This window comes from Cydia amplana, chromosome 23 (assembly GCF_948474715.1).
Source record: "Cydia amplana chromosome 23, ilCydAmpl1.1, whole genome shotgun sequence".
NCBI lineage: Eukaryota > Metazoa > Arthropoda > Insecta > Lepidoptera > Tortricidae > Cydia > Cydia amplana.
This window is the reverse complement of record NC_086091.1, coordinates 2,793,395-2,814,413: the sequence shown is the minus strand read 5'-3', so window position 1 is coordinate 2,814,413 and position 21,019 is coordinate 2,793,395. Positions and strand designations below refer to the sequence as shown.

Here is a 21,019-nt window from a genome sequence, read left to right as displayed (position 1 = left end):
GAATGAATAAGGGAAAACCGAGGTTTCAAGATAATAAAATACGCGGAATCTCAAAAAGAATAAGTAAACGATTATTTGATTGAATTTGGATAAAATAGGCAAAATTCACGGTGTAATTTCAGAAAATTTTAAGGTTTTCCTTTTTGACCTGTCTAAGGCAACGCTTGAAAAGATAAACAAATCACAGATTGTTTTGCCGATATCATTACTGAAGTGCCGTCGGAATCTTACCTAAAATCCTAAATTTCCACGTGAAATAATTACGCAAACTTTTTCATAAGAGGACCGAAATGTTATATTTCCTAAATACTATAAACTTTCTTGTGAAATTTCCGAAATACTCCTTATTTTAGGAAACTACGCAACTTACAGATAGGTATGCAACCTATCTGTAAGTTTGTTTTACTACTGGAAAGTTGTATAGATGCAAAAGAACATGCTAATAGAAATGTTAATAGTCTCAGCGCAATAACAAATGAGTTTTATGCGTAACATTACATTAGGACAATTATTATGCGACGAGATACGACCCCGTCCAAAACACGAGAGTAATAGTAGTTTGTGTTACAAGGAATCAAAATGATATATTTCCGTCAAGGGCGTACGTATTAACGCCCAAGATGAAATAATCTTGATACAGTGTGACACATACTGCTTTTCACATCAACTATGAGGAAAAAAAAAATCTTAGTGTTGACACAATCTGATGCTTTATAAACAGATTATTTAAGCTAAAAAAATAATGAGCAAAAAAATTGAAAAAATTGTGTGCTAGAACTAGGGCTTCCAATACCGGGATCCCGGTATTTCGGGATCCCGGGATCCCGTCTTTTTAGACGCATTTTTCAATACCGGTATTTTTAAAGGCAATACCGGGATCCCGGTATTTTAAAAAATGAGGGAAATGCGCAGTATAAACCCTTTAAATCCAATATATTCGGCTGTATCAAAAAATTCCAAAGCTTACTAAACGTCAGACGCATCTAGAGTTAGACCAAGAAAAGTCTGCAACGATTTTGATAACACGCGCAGTGCAAGTGTTATTTTAAACGTCAAAATTCTATAAAATTATGACGTACAAATAACACTTGCACTGTGTACTGCGTATGCTATCAAAATCGTTGCAGACTTTACTTGGTTTAACTCTAACTGGTTTCTAACCCTCATTTTATTATTGAAACAAGATCGTTGCCTATGCGTCAGATAAATATTTGGTGGTTGGTGGTGGATGAATCCTGAAGTTATGTGAGTGATGAATATGATGATAGTGACATTAACATAATTAGTTCTTATAATTTTATCAAAAAATAAAACGAAAGAGCTAGGATAACTGTAATAATGGCAAACCAATTTTGAGTTAAGTTTCACTACAAATGTGACTGGTGAGGTGAAGTCAACAAATTGGATAAAATTATTGCCAACCTGGAGTGCGAAATAAAGTTATTGCAGATGGCGGCATTAATTGTTTATTGTTGTAATAGCTTTTAGGACATATCTGGTATTTCAGTGAGCCTTTCTAATTCTCCTTTTTAATAAAACTATATATTTTTAAGCGATTCATATCCAATACCGGGATCCCGGGATCCCGGTATTGATGAAGACAGTTTCGGTATTAATACCGGTATTGTGAGAAGTCCGGTATTTGGAAGCCCTAGCTAGAACAGAAAAGTGTTACTTTGATCCCTCCTAGCAGGGAGGAAAAGTGCCACTTTGATCCCTCCTAGCAGGGAAGAAAAAGCTCTTTTCCGAATAGGTGGTGTAAAAAGTATTATGTACTCACAATTTGCCAAGCGGTGAGACACGGTGTACAGAGTAGATGTCCACACGGCTCTATTCTGATGTCCTTGTCGTTTTCGGCGCAGATCTTACACAGTTGAAACGTGCTTCCTGTAAAATATACGTTTGTCATGAGATATATAGTCTGTCAAGCCATTTCCGTCAGTAGAAAAAAGCATCATTTAAAGCGCGAAGGGTAATCGTCCCATAGAAAATTTTAATTTCGCGCCTTTCCAACTGACAAACTTGTTTGATATTTCTAATCCACATTAACTATTATTTTTTTAGAAATTTCCAGAAATACACATTGATATAATATTTATAGTTGGTCAAACCAAAATTGTCAGTAAATAAGAACAAAAAAAACTATACTTATCCTTTTCATTTGGGTGCTAGTACTAGTGTAAGCCAAAGATAGTATGATTATCTCTGTCTATGTTTGAAATGAGACAGCCCTTTGACAAACTATAGTATAAATACTGACCCATCTCGCAATAAAGTTCGTACTGTTCTTGAGTGACGGTAATATGGTCTTCAGCCGGAGATATAATGGCGCTGCTCAGGTCTGGATTAACGTCTCTCCCGTCAGGGTATAGGTAGCTGAAAATTTGAGTATATTTCACAACTAGGGAACAATTCGTTTTGTTTTTATGTCACACTACTATATAAACTATAAACTGCAATGTCTTAAGGGGCCCACTGTTGTTCGGAGCTGTCAACTTTTTGTTCTAAATGACAGGCCGATATCGTCCGGCGGACTGGTAATCAGTGGGCCTCTTTAGACTAAAGAAATCCCCAAGGACCTTTTCACAAATTTCATATACTGGATAAAATAGAAAAAGTTCTTTTCCGAATAGGTGGTGTAAAAAAAAATGCCGCGCCGACCCCAAGTGATGGGGAAAGGGCAAGCGAATGATGATTTTATGACAATGCTAGTGGTGCATTTGTCAGATCTGAATTCATCTTAATGTTCGGCGGCTAGGATATATTTCATAGTGAATAGTTTCTACTTACAATCCCTCTCTGTACCCGTCGAGGAGCGCTTGCACCAAACTCTTGTTCTGCGGGATAGTCTGGAGTATCTCACCGTCCACGGTCACGTACCCTATTGCCCACTGGCCCAGTCTTGTACACGATAATCTGAAACAAAAATAACTATTTTCAAGAACTGTTCTAAATGCCCTTTTTAGGGTTCCGTACCCAAAGGGTAAAAACGGGAACCTATTACTAAGACTCCGCTGTCCGTCCGTCCGTCCGTCCGTCCGTCTGTCACCAGGCTGTATCTCACGAACCGTGATAGCTAGACAGTTGAAATTTTCACAGATGATGTATTTCTGTTGCCGCTATAACAACAAATACTAAAAACAGAATAAAATAAAGATTTAAGTGGGGCTCCCATACAACAAACGTGATTTTTGACCGAAGTTAAGCAACGTCGGGCGGGGTCAGTACTTGGATGGGTGACCGTTTTTTTGCTTGTTTTGCTCTATTTTTTGTTGATGGTGCGGAACCCTCCGTGCGCGAGTCCGACCCGCACTTGGCCGGTTTTTTATATTATAAATGGGCTTACTCATGGCCACAGACTAGCCGAGGCAAAGACGTGGCCTACGATGGAGCGAGTCTGCCCAGAAGGTGCCTGTTCACCCTCGATTTGAAGGTTGCCGGGTTATATGAGCTCGGAAATATAGACGCCGGCAAGGAATTCCCTTCCTTGGCAGTGCGCATAAGAAACGAGGAAGCAAAACGCTTCGTGCGAATTGGTGGAATATCTACCAAGTAAGGATGGAAACCGGCCTTATGTCTATAGGGAGTATTACTGCAATGTTTTGCCGCCAGAGTGCAGCACTAGAGCCTTTTGCAAACCATAGAGTAACTTATACATACCTACTGTTAAACTGTTTTTTGACACGTTTTTACAGACAATCAAATATGACATTGATACATCAAGGCGGTTTGTGTACAAAGGGCTTACCGGGAAACGCGAAATCGAAACTCAGCTATCTGCCTCTTTATCGCTCGATTATGCAAGAGTGATAGAGAGGTTAGAAAACAAAATTTCGACTCTCTCGTTTGCGGTAGACCCTTAGATTGTGACTGATTTTGGGAGTGGCGCCCCCTACGCAGAGTTTTGCGTAATATTCCCTATTGAGAGTAAAGTGATGTTTCCGGCTTCAAAACATCTGTGACTTTCATCCAAGAGTTCGAGGCATTCCCTCCCAAATGAGCCATGATTTATAATTATGCGACGAAGTTGCAGGCAGTGCCAAGTCCTAAAGACGGTAAGATTTTGTGAAATCCACTTGAATACTTCGTATTACCCGCTAACAATCCTATTTATCATGTTTCGATATAAATGTAAGATTGTCAGAGAAATTACTCAAAATACTCTGTAATGCGTTTATAATCTTGCAATGGGAAATGTCAAATTGGCCAAGGACTAAATCACAATGTGCCTATTAACCTACTTTGATAATAAAAGAAACGCGATGTCATTCAAGCACGTTTTCTTGTCATAAAAAGATTAATTAGTCAAACTCTTTGCACTTTCTCGTGTTGTAGACGACTTCAAGATTTCTAAGGAGGTTTCAAATTTTTCGGAGATTTTCTTATTCTTTGGTATGTTTTTTTTTGAATTCTCAAAGACGATTAGGAAAATTATGTTTTGTTCGAAAGGGTTCATTGTCATCAGGTCAGGTTCTGTCGATGAGATCCTGGAGAACTCTGAGAATCTTCAACTATAATAGGTAAACCTGAAGTAAATTTCATTTTTATAGCAACTCGTGTATTTTCATTCAGAAATGGACAGTCCGTAAAGTGGAACAGCTGACGAAGGCCATAAAATGTCACACTGTTTTGTAAAGCCGCTTCTTAATGGGGTTGACCGGTCGAAGTATGTTACAGATGGCTCACGCATAGATTTTACCCGACAATCCTACGAATAGTGTCAAATTCTTGTTTTTTTTTTGGAATTGTATAACCTGGATGCAACCCTTTTAAGCCAAATATCATGGAAGAAAACTAGACACAGGTAAAACCTATGCTAGACAAACCATGACAGTCGCCAAAACGCCAACCCCATTGTTTAAAGTTATTCTATACACATCAATTCATTAACCAAATAAATTACCATTTAAATACGGATCCACCTGTTATTTCCCGTTGCCTCAATCTAATTTAGTCCCCCGTTTAACAACAATAAATATACCAGCGGTTTTGCGGTTTTACCTGGAAACACATGTAATATTCCCGGATCTACATTTATTGTTTATGAAGCGTTTGAGGTTAGAATTTGAACTAGCTGAATGGACCTTTATGTATATTATTCATGTTAAGTAGTTTCGGTTCTCCTTCGATGTTTGCATAAGGCTGTTTTAGGCAAATTTGAGTACGGTATTCATCAAATACAATTGTAACTAGCGGCCGTTACGAGTTTACAATTTAATATCAATTTTATTTCATTATTCGATACGTATTTTAGATCATAGTAAGTATTATGCTACTAAAGGAAAATGCCAGTATTGTGAACAGAACATGTGTAAACGCGACCCTACTGCTTTTGCCGTAGGCAGTTTTAGTTTAGGGAGCAAAAAAATCTACTAACAAATTTTTTTTACTGTACCAGTGTACAGTCTGCTGCAGACAGAGGTTACCCCCCTAGGACTAATCTAGGTGCGAGGTGCTAGGACTAACCTAAAAACATAACTGCCAGCCTTGTGTATGTACTTCTGCAGCCTCGCTTTGACCTCGTCGTAAGTGAGGAACGCGACGTAGCCGGGATGCGTCACGGCCAGGAGTTGCCAGTTCCGTAGCAACGTGCTCCAAGGCTGGAATAACCTGGAACAGATGATAAAAGCAGATCAGAATAAGTACTACATTTTAAATCAATGAAAACACCTAAAATAATTCAAAATAATAATATCCTAAAATGGATACCGTAAAAGAAGCGCGGACGTGGCAGGTCCAGACAGAGATGGCGGAACAACTAAGGGTAAGTTTAAGGCCTGAGTGGACGCTCGAAGCGGAGCGTTCGGCGGGGCGTGCAGCAGGGTGGGGCGTGCGGCGTGCATGTTAAACAAATGCAAACATATAGGAGCGGCCTTAGTGCACGCTGCTCAAATTACTCCTGACCCCGACGCCACGCTGCACGCCCCGCCGAACGCTCCGCTTCGGCCTTACACTAGACACCTTCATCAGTAACTGGCCGGAAAAAGCACAACAACGGGAGTTGTGGAGATCAAGGGGAGAGGCCTTTGCCCAGCAGTGGGACACTATAATGGGCTAAAGATGGAAGAAGATTTGGTTCTCTACAGTTCACTGCTTCGGGTGAAATTCGAACTCGCCTCTTTGTAATTAGATTTCTGTAAGTATCATTTTATATCGTGTCACTGTGACAATAATACGAGATCCATTCTCCATAAATTGTTTTATGCCATAAACGTAACGATAAGCGAAGTTGTGTGTTACTTAGTCGCAACACAAGTTCGACTATTTTGCCATTATACACTGAAGATCAATAAAAACGATTCATTCATCTTGTAAAAAAATATATACAGAATTACCCACTCTTGCACATACATTTACTGCAACTTTTTATACCTTGCATACTAAACGCTTCATTATCGTATAAATGAATTTACGATACATTTATAATCGTCACATTATTTACCGGCGATGTAAACACGAGATCATCATTGCAAACTAAACTACACTTTACAAGTATGTAGTAAGGTTTAGTTTTGAATGTGATGGTAGATTTCTGGAGGTATTTGTCTAATGAATAACGAAGTATATATGAGCCATTGGGAGTAAACATTTGCTAGGGTTATATATTGTTAATTAGGTATACAGTTATCCCTGGGGCTCGAGTTATTTACTCCGTGGGAAATACATTATGTACTTGTTTTATAAGGTATCCAAGATTTTTTAAGTGAGATCTAGATGTTTAGTTTAGTTTAAGTTAGTCTGTAATGTTGCTATACCCTCGCAGGGTTCATGTTGAAACTGTACTTAGCCCTAAGATCCTCTGTACACATGAAATGCAATAAAATATGAGTATGAGTATAAATCTGAACGGGCATCGATCGTTTTCAAAAGTCAATTTGAAACTTTAGGAATATAGTTCGCATGGTACGATTGCTTGTTTCCTTATATCGTAGGTACATCCAATCAATTTTTAGACACATGGAACAAACATAATATTTTTCGCCCGATAATTAATTTAGGCCCGAGATAAACTTGTAAGTTTTACTTACGTAAGTAGGGACATGGCACACTGGGTCCGATTCGCACGTGCGGAGGGAACCTCGTTATCTCGCTCGTACTTCGGAGCAACGTGCGAATCGAACGCAGTGTGCCATGCTCCTTACGGCGATAATATCACTATCAACCCATGTTAGAACTACAACCATACGAGCTATAGAAATATGAACAACGTATGGCTCATTTATCTTGTAAAGAAGACTGATAAAATAAGTTTTTGGCAAAAATTTCATTTTTAGTACAAGCTTTTATTGCTGACTGTACTTTTCTTACGACAGACAACTAATACTCATCGAGACAATTCTAAAAACCCCTAACACAATTAGGTTGCGTTGTTTCATCACAGAGTTCCTATGGCCACCCCCTGTCTCCATCGTCAGATCAGCTCGATATATGGTACCATAATATTATTGCATTGTCACCCGACTTACATGTGAATGCAAATTTTCAGCTTTATTGGAAGTCGGGAAGTGAGTCAAATTTAACTCAAATTTGACCCGTACAAACATACATACTTAGGTACATTGGAAGTTAAATAAAAGCTTGTAAAATGTGTGGACTCACCTAGTAAAGACATCAAACTCGAAATTAGATATGAAGTCATTGCAGGTGAGATCGATGGTCGTCTTGAGGGCCATGGTTTCCAAGCCTGATGATATAGGATGCACGTTGTTCAGCTCCTCTCTAAACAGCTTCCATGGGACCAGGGTGCTGGGGACAATAGAAGGTATTATTAAAAAAAAAAGATTAAAAAGATGTAATCGTCTTTCGGTAGATGTCGCTATACGCCACCCCAAAGGCGTGTATGCATAAAGGAAAGAATGGAAAGATTTGCGATGTCCTGGTAGGCTTCCGTAGCTCAATTGGTTAAGAGCAACACACGGATTGTGGGTGATGCGGGTTCATGTCCTGCCGGAAGCGTAACTTTTTCCATTTTTTCCTTTAATATAAAATTTGGAATATCGCTCGCAGACGTAAGATCTGCTTGTTAAAAAAATGATTTAGGGTATTATTAATATGGTTCGTGATTTTACTGGCTAAATATTTTTGCCACTAAAGAGAATTGGAAAATTGTAGGAGCGGAAGGTTGAACGATCATATAAATTTTGAATCATCAGAATCGATGGACGTTTTTGCGTCAAACTTGATGAAAAGATTGATTATAGAAAGCTCTGATTTGCGTCTTTGATCTTGAATATTCAGCTACAAGCTACACTAACATGGTAGTTGGTACTCGGTGTTGTTGGTTGTGTACAGTTTTTAAACACAAAACACGATGGAAATTATCACAGATTTTCCTGGCGCAGAAAAGACGAGATAACTGTTTCGGTGGTTGAAACAAAGTTGAAACGTTGTCTCTTTTAAAACAAAGTATTACGGTACTACATACAGATATAACATGAATTACTCTGCAGATAAATCCTTGACTCAAACAAAACAAGGCGCTTATAGACAGGAAGCTAAATTAAAAACACAATGAATTCCGCCAGTGTATTTTTAGTCATTCGATAATGAAACAATCTTTTCCCCGTACGAGCGAGGGCGGTCCTTATACATTTTTAATCAGTTGACCCAATCCGACTCCTACCTGAAACAAAGGTTATTTTACCCAAATTGAGCCGTGACCTTACAAAGTGCGTTGTCCCATCGGGTACTGAGGTCTACCGTGAAATTCGAAAATATCGTTCGCTGACTCTCTAACACTCTTTCGAATTCGGATGATACTCGTAGAGAGGCAGGAGTACCGTAGATACCAATTAATGTTAGGGATGAATGTGGATAGACGGAGAGCGGATGGTAGACCCAAAAAACGATGGATGGATTGTGTGAAAGAGGATATGAGAAAGAAAGAGGTGAGTGCAGAGGTGACGAAAGATAGAGGAGAATGGAAGAGAAAAACATGTTGTGCCGACCCTACATAACATGGGATAAGGGTAGGAGAAGGTAAGAAGAAGACTCGAAGAGAGGCAAATAGTCCGAAAATAACGCAGGCCACAGTTCATTCCAACCCGTAAGTGTCAAGCCAATCGCCTATTTTACAACAATATCGCCGGTATAGTTGTATGACACTTCGCAAGTTAATTGCGTGTGTTCAGGGCAATTAGGTAGACTGATAGTAGATAATTTTTAATGGCCACGTAAACACAATATACATATGTGTACTTGAGTGTAATGTTACATGGGCAATTGATTATACTAAAACGAGGTGACTTTAGGTAAAAATTGGGTTACTTTTATAGTCTTAAAAGGACCAATAATGTTCATTAGCTCTTCAATCTCTTCATACAGCAATGCACTTGGCAAAGCCACATAATACGTAATAGTACTACCGTACAGAAAGGACACTTCCTACAAAACCGAAGTTTGACAGCGATTCAGGGTCGAATCATGATATTCCTTTCTAACTTATAGCACTATCCCTTTCGGCTATTTAGGGTTGTCAAAATTCAAGCCATTATCTGATCTGTGGTCGTGCACGCAAAGGGACGTCAAGTTGTGTCAAACCATAATTGCTCGGAGCAATGCTGAGCCGAACGGAGCCGAGTCTGCCCTAAGTCAGGAGTGTCTCCCCACTAGGGCTTCCAATAGCGGGATCCCGGTATTTCGGAATCCCGGGATCCCGTCTTTTTAAACGCTATTTTCAATACCGGTATTTTTAAAGGCAATACCGGGATCCCGGTATTTTAAAAAACGAGGGAAATGTGCAGTATAAACCCTTTAAATCAATTATATTCAGCTGTATCAGAAAGCTTACTAAATGTCATATGCATCTAGAGTTAGACCAAGAAACGTCTGCAACGATTTTGATAGCACGCGCAGATATTTATTTATTTTATTTTAAACGTCAAACTTCTATGAAATTATGACGTACAAATAACGGGTCTCTATTGTTTCCCAAATAGTTTTAAGCTATAATGTATTGTTTGCCCGAATTTTCGTTAGTCATAATTCATTTGGTTCAGAAACGCGTCAATTTTCAGGATTGCCATAAAACAAACCTAACCTAACCTATCTATAGGATAACCTAATGAAAATCCTGAAATGTTAAGGGTTTCAGTTTTATGACTAATGATAATATGACAAACAATACATTATGACTTAAAAAATTATATTTTATGGGAAAACACGGGACCCCACAAATAACACTTGCACTGCGTACTGCGTATGGTATCAAAATCGTTGCAGACTTTACTTGGTCTAACTGTAACTGGCCTCTAGCCCTCATTTTATTATAGAAACAAGATTTGCCTATGCGTCAGATAAATATTTGGTGGTTGGTGGTGGATGAATCCTTAAGTTATGTGAGTGATAATCTAATAACCAATCTGACATTAACATTAACAAAATTACTTCTTATAATTTTATCAAAAAATAAAACGAAAGAGCAAGGATAACTGTAATAATGGCAAACCAATTTTGACGGAAATTTTATAAAAGTTGTCTAGTTGGTTAAGTTGGACTAAAAATGTGACTGGTGAGTTGGATAAAATTATTTCCAACCTGGAGTGTGAAATAAAATTATTGCAGATGGCGGCACTGATTGTTTATTGTTGTAATAGCTTTTCGGACATATCTGGTATTCCAGTGAGCCTTTTTTAATTCCCCTTTTTAATAAAATATAATTTTTTAAGCGATTCATATCCAATACCGGGATCCCGGGATCCCGGTATTGATGAAGACAGTTTCGGTATTAATACCGGTATTGTGAGAAGTCCGGTATTTGGAAGCCCTACTCCCCACTGGCAAATAGGGCTTGCAATTCGAATATTCGAATTTGTCGAATATTCGACCTGTTTTGATATTCGAATATTCGGCCGCTCAGGTTTCGAATATTCGAATATTGATTATTACTATATAAAAATCTATTTCATCCGCTGCAGTTACAGTTTCTGTGTGTTTTCCGGGTATTTACAGTGAATGAGGAACGGTAGGTACCCAAATACGAAGGAAATAATATTTTTACTGTATTCCTCTCGATAGACTTCGTGAATACAGTGAATACTAACTCAATTTGAAAGAAAACAAATTTGATCGAACCAAACCTGCCCAACTAGGTAGTCCAACTATGCACCTTTAGCTGACGAATAATCCACCCAGTAGTCAACTAACTTTTACCCTTAAATATTCTAATATTTTATAATTAGCCGTCCATTCGAAATAAAAACTTGCCAAAACAAATAAAGTCAATAAAGATTCAAATACAATGGAATTAAAGGCCTTTTTACAGGCCTCTGAGCGACTACAAGTTAATTTAAACCGGAAAATAAACGTGTTTGGATGGTTAAAGTTATATTATTTTACGCACCGACGCATTTATAATAAAAGTTTTATCTAGAAATATTGAATTTTGGCGTTTTACTTTTTTTTATAAATGTGGGCATCTCATAGTAGGATGATAAAATCTAGTCAATTAAGTGGATTTCTGCAAAATATCATTAGTTTTAGCAATATGTAAAAAAAGCTTTTGAATAAAACGATAATAAACCGATTTCTCGTTCCTTTTCTTATTTTTTATAATATTCGAATAATTATTCAAATATTCGAATATGTCGTCAGAAAAAGTCAAATATTCGAATACCTGAAAGTTTCGAATATTTGCAATCCCTACTGGCAAAGCTATCTTGATTGAATTGCTCCATGATTTTAGTAACAATATTTCCTAAAACCACAAATCGATCATCCACCCAACCCAATCCCGTTTTCATTTAATCTCACTCACTAAACATATTTGTCTCTGCAAACGCATCACAACTATTCTAGAAAGGAAAGGACGTAAGTGACGTAACAATATATGGGACAGGATATTTTTAATACGTTACTCTTTCAAAAAGAGAGCAGTGTTGGGTCGGTAGGCGACAAGGGCTGAATACAAAATGGACGTTAGAACTTCTGGCTAGGTAGGTATACCAATTCAGTAGCATTTTACTGGATTTCAATTTGAATATTCGAATTGGGCTATTGTGGAATTTTGATATCGTTAGTGTGACGTTTTGCCACGAAAGCGATCACAAAGTTATTTAACTAAACTTGTTTTCTTAAACGCAAAGTTTTTGAAGGTTGTAGGTAATTCCGAATAGCGTAGGCGTTATTATCAACCGGAAACCCTTTTTCTGCGAACTCGTATTTGCGAAGGCTAAAAATAGGCACGAAAGCTAAAATAAAGTGTGGGCCTTTACGTAGGCACTCGTAATCATATCATAACAGTTTTCCGCGTCACTTCAGAGTTGCAGTGGGACCTGAGGCTCTCGGAGGCTTAACTTAAAGGTTCCGTCACACAGGCACGTTTTCCGGGCGAGGCGTGAGCGTTTTATATGTAAAAGCGGCACGCCCCGCCCGGAAAACGTACCTGTGTGACGGAACCTTAAGACATTTCAGTAACTAATTCGTATGTGTTTAGCAGGAAAAAGTCCACAATTTATTGACCTGTTTCAGCTGTTTTTTTTTCTTCACTGAAAAAAACTGGTAAATATAGTATAGATAATTTGTACTAACATAAAGTGCCAAGCAAATCAATTGGATTATCTTTTGTGACCTGGGTGAGATTGACAGCCGAATTCGAACTTTAAAATACGTCAAATATTATATATAGAAACGACATAGATCGGATATGTCAGTGTCAAATCAAACAAAGTCTTCAAACAAAAACGTCACTTTTGACACTTGTTGACACTGACATAGTAACATTTACAGGTTATTTACGAAAGACACCGTTATTTTTAAATTTATTCTTCACCCAAAAGCTAGTGGTAAATATCAAACAACTTTAAAATGTACGTAAAGGGTCGACGGAGGATTTTTGCTACAAAGCAACCTGCTACGAGATACGGCGTAGCGCTACGAGACTAGCTACGCATATGAAGTAATGCGCTACGACTGAACAATTCTTTTGATGTGTGAAAAAGGTACTAGATCCATTCTAGAAACGTTATAGTTTAGATTTCAACTAGTTCTCTTTTGCAGCGCAATTCGGGCAACCAATGTCACTTTTACGATAGATCGTGTTAGATATCTATTAGATGTGAATTAGATCTCTAAGTAATATCTTGTGGAAATCGTTCAAGAGTATCTCCAGAATCGCGGAAATGTCAAGTTTGACAGTTTAGATCTTAAACATATCGTTATCGTATCTTGGCGATGTCTAAAAGATATCTAATAGATGTCTATTACAAAATCCGAATCGGGCCCCAACTCACTTCGCGGTTTATTATTGCGTCGACTGGAACTGAAGATAATATTTGGGTAAATAAGGACGTACAGTCAGCGGCAGAAGTTGCTAAGCGGGCGAGGTGTTCAAAATTACCTTGACGCGCTCTTATTCCTTAACAATAAAGCCGCGTCAAAATCATTTTGAACACCTCGCCCGCTTAGCAACTATTGCTGCTGACTGTACCTATATGTAACTTGCATTCGATTTATCATCGCCTCGTCAGTGTTTATAGTTTTTTACCTAACCTATATAACGTAAGTGATTAGCCTAAATAGTCTGACTCCATAATTATTCTCATTAGCACTAATTAATACACATATTCCGCGCCCTCAATATACATTACCTGCTATTAGTGTAATATGATATGATACAATATTCAAGACAACTTATAGCCTGTAATAGTAAGACCGAGAAAAGATATGCACTGCCTTTTGCCCTTTGACTCGTCTTGGCGGGGGCACGGCCGTGCCCCCAGATACCGATATAAAGTACCTACCTAATGTTTCGTCTAGAACAAAGATAGGTGGTAAAAAATATTTTTTGGATTTTGGGTAGCAATCCCCCATTGCTACCTACCCAAAATAACGTTCAATTAAATATAATTAATTTCAAATATAAAATAAAAATAAAATATATAATATATATATATAGGTAATATTTTTCACAAATTCAAATAATTTATTGAGAAAAGTATAGTACAGTGGTTGCTCTTAAAGACTAAGAATTTATAAAGACAAGTGATTTACAAATGCCTGAACTAGGATTCCCTGTGTTTCAGGCAGCGATATAAATAATTCAATAATGCTATAATAGACACAAAATTTAACACATGAAATAATAGTTAGTCTGTATTCGCATACCCCATGCTATGAAAATAACAAACAATGAGTTGTTGTGGTAGAAGGCAATTAATATCGAATCGGCAAATTACCATAGTTAATATGACCGAGCGGGTGAGGCCGCGGCCCCAACTCAATAATTTATCGACAGGTAATGAATTTATTAATAGCCTAGTTTCCTGTAGAAAAATAATTATTCACTGAAGCTGACATACTGCCGTATTCGAACTTCAAGATATTCACAAGAGACGACACGTACTAGATCCATTCTAGATACGTTATAGTTTAGATTTCAACTAGTTCTCTTTTGCAGCGCAATTCGGGCAACCAATGTCACTTTTACGATAGATCGTGTTAGATATCTATTAGATGTGAATTAGATCTCTAAGTAATATCTTGTGGAAATCGTTCAAGAGTATCTCCAGAATCGCGGAAATGTCAAATGTGACAGGTTAGATCTTAAACATATCGTTATCGTATCTTGGCGATGTCTAAAAGATATCTAATAGATGTATATTACAAAATCCGAATCGGGCCCATGCTCTCTTAAGGGTCCCACTGATGATCAGTCCGCCAGTTAAACGCTAAAAATGACAGCTCCGAACAACTGACAGGCCGATATCGTCCGGTCCGGTGGACAACTGACAGGCCGACACCTTCCTATAGTCGCCTCTGTGTTTTAATTGAAAGACAGATAAAGAACTAAAGGGGCCCACTGATTAACAGTCCGCCGGACGATATCGGCCTGTACGGCTACCATCAGTTTGGCACTGACATAAACGCCATCGAGAACGTAATTTACTTTCTATACATCTCGCTCGTACTCGCATATTAGTGCGAACGAGATGTATAGAAAGTAAATTACGTTCTCGAAAACGTATATGTCAGTTTTGACACTGTCAGTGACTCATGGTACGGGCTCTGTCAGTTGGAACAAAAACTTGACAGTTCTGAACAACGTACAGGCCGATATCGTCCGGCGGACTGATAATCAGTGGGCCCCTTTATATTACACGATACAATAGCATTTTGAACGAACGATTTGTCATTTCGAACTGAGAATCGGTTAAATTTCAGTCAAATAAACTATCGTTCATTCATTTATTTGTTCATTTATTCGTTTATTCAATTAATTTATTCATTATCTGTCTTCGATTCACGCCCTTCGCTGTATACAGCGTCAGATCGTATTTTAGGTAGTTTTCAGACAAGGAATTCGACTTCTAAGCCACTTCTGATACCTTGTCACAATGACAATCCACATGTACGTTACTAGGGATCTCATTAAATCCACTGTGACAAGGTGCGAAGTGGCACTTAAATAAAATTCCGTGACCACAAGTCAGGGCTAGCTGGTAATAAAATTAACAAATTGTCGTGTAATTTTTCCTTTTTAAACTAATGTAGTAGGTATTATTGAGTGGGTGCAATTATTGACAATGGTGTGGGCGTGGGGTGACCACGTGTGGGATTACTTAACGCGGATTTTCCAAGAAAGTAATAAATTAAATTCGTTTGAAGCCCACTAGCTATTATAATGCTGGAAAAATGGCTATTTTACATTTTTACCATACATACTCGTATATTTACCTATACCTACCTTTTAAACTAAGTATATTTACAAATAAAACACTCAGTTACGTATTTATACATAGGTACTGATACTATTTTACCATATGTTCGCCAATGTCGCTTTGCAAGAAAAAATACGGAACACAAAAAAATAGCAGTTATTCCTACAGTTTGCCTATTTGGTATTTCGTGGTAAACAATATGTAATTATGTAATGTCTAACCTTGTCATGTTACTTTTGTATGTTAAACTAGTTTATCACGAAAAATAAATGATTTATGATTATTTTATGATTTATGGTAGGTATATTTATATCTATACTTCGTTTTTTTTTTTGCATTAGAAATAAGGTAAACAATCTTGATGTGTCTTTTAATTGAAAAACACATTTTAAAAATATGTTACGGTAAATATGTAACAATTATGAATCTAATACGATCTTTTATAGTCTTCTGCTTTCATAAGTAATAGTTAATGATTTTTAAAAAGTGTTTTTCAATTAAAAGACATGTCAAAATCGCTTACCTTCTTTCAAGTTCTTTCTAATGCTAAAAAAAACGAACTATAGTTATGTTTTTAACGAGTCTCTGCCTGACTGACCGTTTTGTTTTTGTTTGCTCATAAAATAAAAGCATAACAAGACACACCTTTGCTTTTAGATATTAGTTAAAATAACAATGGAGAGTTCCTTGTTGTCGCACATCCGTAGGTGGAAATGGGGCTGATGTTTAAAAATAGGCAAAGCCAGTAGACAAATTACGTTCTAAAAAAAGAAAATAATAGGTTCCTAAGGGCCACCCCACATCTAGCGTCTTTCGAGCGTCGGCGTCTACAACTCTATGGCCGCTGCTCGACGCAACGTCGACGCAACTGCGCAGCGACATCATTTTCCATAGCGCTGACCAGACGCCGACGCTCGAAAGACGCTAGATGTGGGGTGGCCCTAAAACGAAGACAATCAGTAAGAAAAACTAGGACAATTAACTACAAAAGGATTTCATTGGGAGTTCGTTCCGAAAATTTAATGATGATGTCCTCCCAGACTTATATCCGCTGACGGCGACACCCATCGAACTATAATCACTATCACTTCACTACATAGTATAAAACAAAGTCGCTTCCCGGTATAACTACGCAACGGATTTTGATGCGGTTTTTTTTTAATAGATAGAGTGATTCAAGAAGAAGGTTTATGTATAATTTGTTAACCCGTGCGAAGCCGGGGCGGGTCGCTAGCTATTACTAAGTTACTAACGTACCGTCACAGAGACCCCGCATTTTGCGCCATAAGTTGCTGCCGTTTTGACAACAAACCATAGAAGCGGAGATGAATCTCGCGACCTAAACGCGTAAGCGCCATGAATTTTACGGCGCTTACGACCTTTCGGTCGCGTTGTACAGGTTGCGATTGCGACAATTTCATTGTTTTGTTTGGTATGTCGTCTCTATAGTACTGGACTCGGCTGGAAAGAGCTGGAAGTTGCCGCTCAAGATCGTGACAAATGGAAGATTCTTATGCGAGCCCTACCCTAATGAGGGATAACAGGAATGCATCATCATCATCATAGTAATAATATATAACTCAATGGCGACACCCGGACAAGTGTAAATTCTGACGTGCTCGAACGTGACTTATTGCTACGAGGGGTGTTCAAAATATTCTCGGTATGAGAATGAAAACAAACAAGTACGAAAAGTTTGATATTTTTATTTTTCAATATAATCCCCCCCTATGTTCATACACTTAAAAGATCGATCAATTATTTTTTTTAATCCCTCGTAAAAATATTTTTTATCTTTCGTGTAAAAATGCTCCTCCACTGCCGCCTTCAATGCTTCATCGTCAGAAAATTTATTTCCACGCAGATCCTTTTTAAGATTGGGGAGCAAAAAGAAGTCGCTGGGGGCTAAGTCCGGACTATACGGTGGGTGAGTAACAGTTTTAAACCCACATTCAACAATAGCTGCCTTGGCAATATGAGCAGTATGGACGGGGGCGTTGTCATGCAGAAACAGAATACCTTTGGTTAACTTTCCTCGCCTCTTTTCTTTAATTACATCCTTTAATTGACGTAGAATGTTAGCGTAGTACTGTCCTGTGATATTTACACCTTTTTCTTTATAATCGATTAGTAATACTCCTTCACAATCCCAAAATATCGTGGCCATGACCTTGCCAGCTGAAGGGATGACCTTGAACTTCTTGGGATGAGCTGAACCCTTAATGTGCCACTGCATGGACTCTTGTTTACTCTCTGGGTCATAATGATGAACCCAGGTTTCATCTCCAGTAACTATTCTTTGCAGCACCTCATCAGGATTTTCACCGCACAGATCAATAAAATCGGAACAACAAGCTACACGCATGTCTTTTTGAAGCCGAGTCAGCATTCGCGGAACCCATCTTGCACTTACTTTTGACATATTAAGATGGTCATGTATAATATCATGTACGGTACCAATAGAGAGATTGGTTACTTGTGCTATAGATTTTACCTTCACTCGACCATCTTCCAATATAAGTTTTTCCACTTTATCAATATTTTCTTGTGAAGTAGCTACTACAGGCCGGCCAGGTCTAGGGTCATCTTCAATACTCTCCCTTCCGCGTTTAAACTCGCTTGACCACTTTTGAATGGTAGATAAAGAAGGAGCAGACTCACGGTAAACACAATCCATTTCCTCTTTTATGGTTTTTTGATTTTTACCCTGTTTTGTCAAGAATTTTATCACGCATCGATGTTCTAATTTAGTTAACATTGTCAATTCGCACATGATGTTCATGTTTGTTCAGCAATTGCAGAAAAACAAAAGACTATCTCGGTTCGAATTATACTTTTTTTTAATGTCAATGAATAAACCTTAGCGGCCAGTAACGAAAGAAATTTTAGAAGAGGTCGTAAGATATCAATACCGAGAATATTTTGAACGCCCCTCGTATAACTCAGTTTTGTTTTAAACTTCCGGTCGCAAGACATGCAGTCAAGCTCGCCATTTGAGACGTAAGTGTATGTGTAGAAGGGCTAGGGCTAGAGTCAAGATCTTCGAGGCATGCACTTTCAAAGTCGTTGAGACCAGCCTGTTACACAGCCTGGCAATTCTCCTGAGAATTGCCAATTGCAATTGTTTAATAAAGGATGGCCCTAGCCATTGGACAAAGCCTAAATGTACATATGCATTAGGGTATTTAGAATCAGTATACAAAGTGTCATAACAGTCGGTGTAGCGGTTACGAAGAAATTAACAAATTACGATTGTTTACTTTGGAGCAGCCTGTATGTGTTGGTAGCTCCTGAGGTTATAAATAGTATGAAACCTTCTTCGACCTTTTGGATTATCTTTTTTATTTATGTCACTTTTATAAGATTCTGACTTTTGACAAATGTCATCATTGCCGCATATTTTCGAACAAATTGTCAAAAGCACTGCCAATGATTAATACAGTTAATGCAAAAGCCATTCTAACAAAAAAAAAAAAAAATACAGTTAATGTTTCTTTTCGTTGTCGATTATCGGAAATAACTTTTTCACCTCAGCAGCTCGAACAAGGGTACTTTGCTACTTAAAAACAGTGAGCAAAATCGCATTTTGCTCACTGAGTGAGACAAAATGAGCAAAATGCGATTTTGCTCACTGTTTTTAAGTAGCAAAGTACCCTTGTTCGAGCTGCTGAGGTGAAAACTTAATTGTTGGTATATCTTAAGAAAACATGAGTGAATAGAGGTAAGTGATGAAGAAGGAATACATTTTTCGGGTTCTCTAATATGTTCTCACTGCTGAGGTGAAAAGTTTTGTGAACTACACGAGATCAAAGTTATTTACATCTCGTGCGCTTTTGAGTCCCTTACTACGCTCAAGATTCTAAATTAGATTCACTCGCTACGCTCGTGAATCTAGTATAGAATCTTTCGCTTGCACGGGACTCAAAATAAGTACTCGAAGAAATATCAAACTTTGATCTCTTGTTGTACAAATAACTATTGTTTCATTTTTTTTATGTTTTGTTCTTATTTAAAAAAAAAATAACTTTAGAGCATTCCTGAGAAGTAACCTTACGTGGGATTTAAGGGTTTGTCCAATGGCTAAGGTCACCCTGTATAACTTAGTGTAACCGGAATCACAGCTGAGTTCCAATCGGCATTTGCAGGGTTAACTCGATTTTCCACTTAGCTAAGTGCCCCGTGACGAGGTTAGGTAATCATAATCACGTGACCCGCGTTTGAAAGTGGGCGGGGAAAACATTCAAGTTGAATAGCAGCGTAAACACAAAAACAACATTTGTATAGGTACAACATTATCCAAACAATTTAGCGCTGGTGATCGGCTGGCCGCAGGAAACGTTCAAAAGGTCATTTTCGAGAAATGTTGATTGACTTTGACATTTGCGGCAGTAATGCAGTCGATAGTAGTAGTGCATCGTGACGTTTAAAAAAACAGCTGTATTAATTACTGCCGCACGTGTCAAAATCGATATTGCTGCCCGGAATTTTCACATTTGTGGCAGCAATGAATGAATGAAATGAACGAATCACGACCTTTTTCTATCCTTATTAGCAAACAAAATTCGCAAAATTTCCATACATTTTTGTCCTTCCATTCCGTTACCGCCATACAAAGTCTATGAAAAACGGTAACGGAATGGAATAAAAAATCGTGCGACAATTTTTCTCCTATTTGGATGGGAAGAGCTAATCCAACCTTTAACCAACTCATCCCAGAAAGTCTCATAAGGCTCTAATGAAGTAATAAGTACGTGGGCAGCCGTAACCGTAAAGGGACGTTATTGACCTATAAAGGCGCTAGACCCTTAACTTTACGAGTTGGTATATATCCAGTCCAAGATATTGGTTCGTTTATGAGACATCTGTTGATACACCCAGTCGCAAAATCGCATGCCCCTTTAATAAATTCATTCATTCCTATACATATTGTAATTTTGTCATATCGCTTGTTCTTTGCGAATTTTCTGGATTTAACTGAATCACCTAATTTTGACCTTTTTTTTATTGGGAGGAAAATCCGTTATGGATACCTGTGCAGCGCAGGGACAGCGCGGAGGTTATGTCGGACTTTCACTGACTAAAAACCTCCCAGTCGTCCTCCTCGGCGCATTTCGGACGGATCTGGGATCTCCAATGAACGCGCCAGTGCCGTCCTAGCGTTATGCCCCTTTATGGGTCCCCTCTTTTTTCAGTCGCAGTCCCTAGCTGCGACCGTCTCCGATCCCGAGGACCCCTTTTAGTCGCCTTTTACGACAGGCAGGGGATTGCAGAAAGACCTTAGCGAACTCGGCGCCGTCGACTGGACAGAAGCGGCTTTGGACAGAGTAGCATGGCGGGTTTTGGTGTCGGAGGCCAAGATCCAC

General features: G+C 38.3%; 1 protein-coding gene across 1 annotated transcript in view; it reads right to left on the bottom strand.

The window, feature by feature from the left end:
• Positions 1-21,019, bottom strand: part of LOC134658619 (E3 ubiquitin-protein ligase CBL) — a 161,329-nt gene that overhangs the window by 25,433 nt on the left and 114,877 nt on the right. Inside the window, exons 2-6 of the mRNA XM_063514271.1 lie at positions 7,600-7,746; positions 5,467-5,610; positions 2,791-2,916; positions 2,261-2,376; positions 1,781-1,887 (exon numbers count right to left, since the gene is read on the bottom strand). Of these exons, the coding sequence (XP_063370341.1) occupies positions 1,781-1,887; positions 2,261-2,376; positions 2,791-2,916; positions 5,467-5,610; positions 7,600-7,746 (640 nt within the window). The remainder of the gene's footprint in view (positions 1-1,780; positions 1,888-2,260; positions 2,377-2,790; positions 2,917-5,466; positions 5,611-7,599; positions 7,747-21,019) is intronic.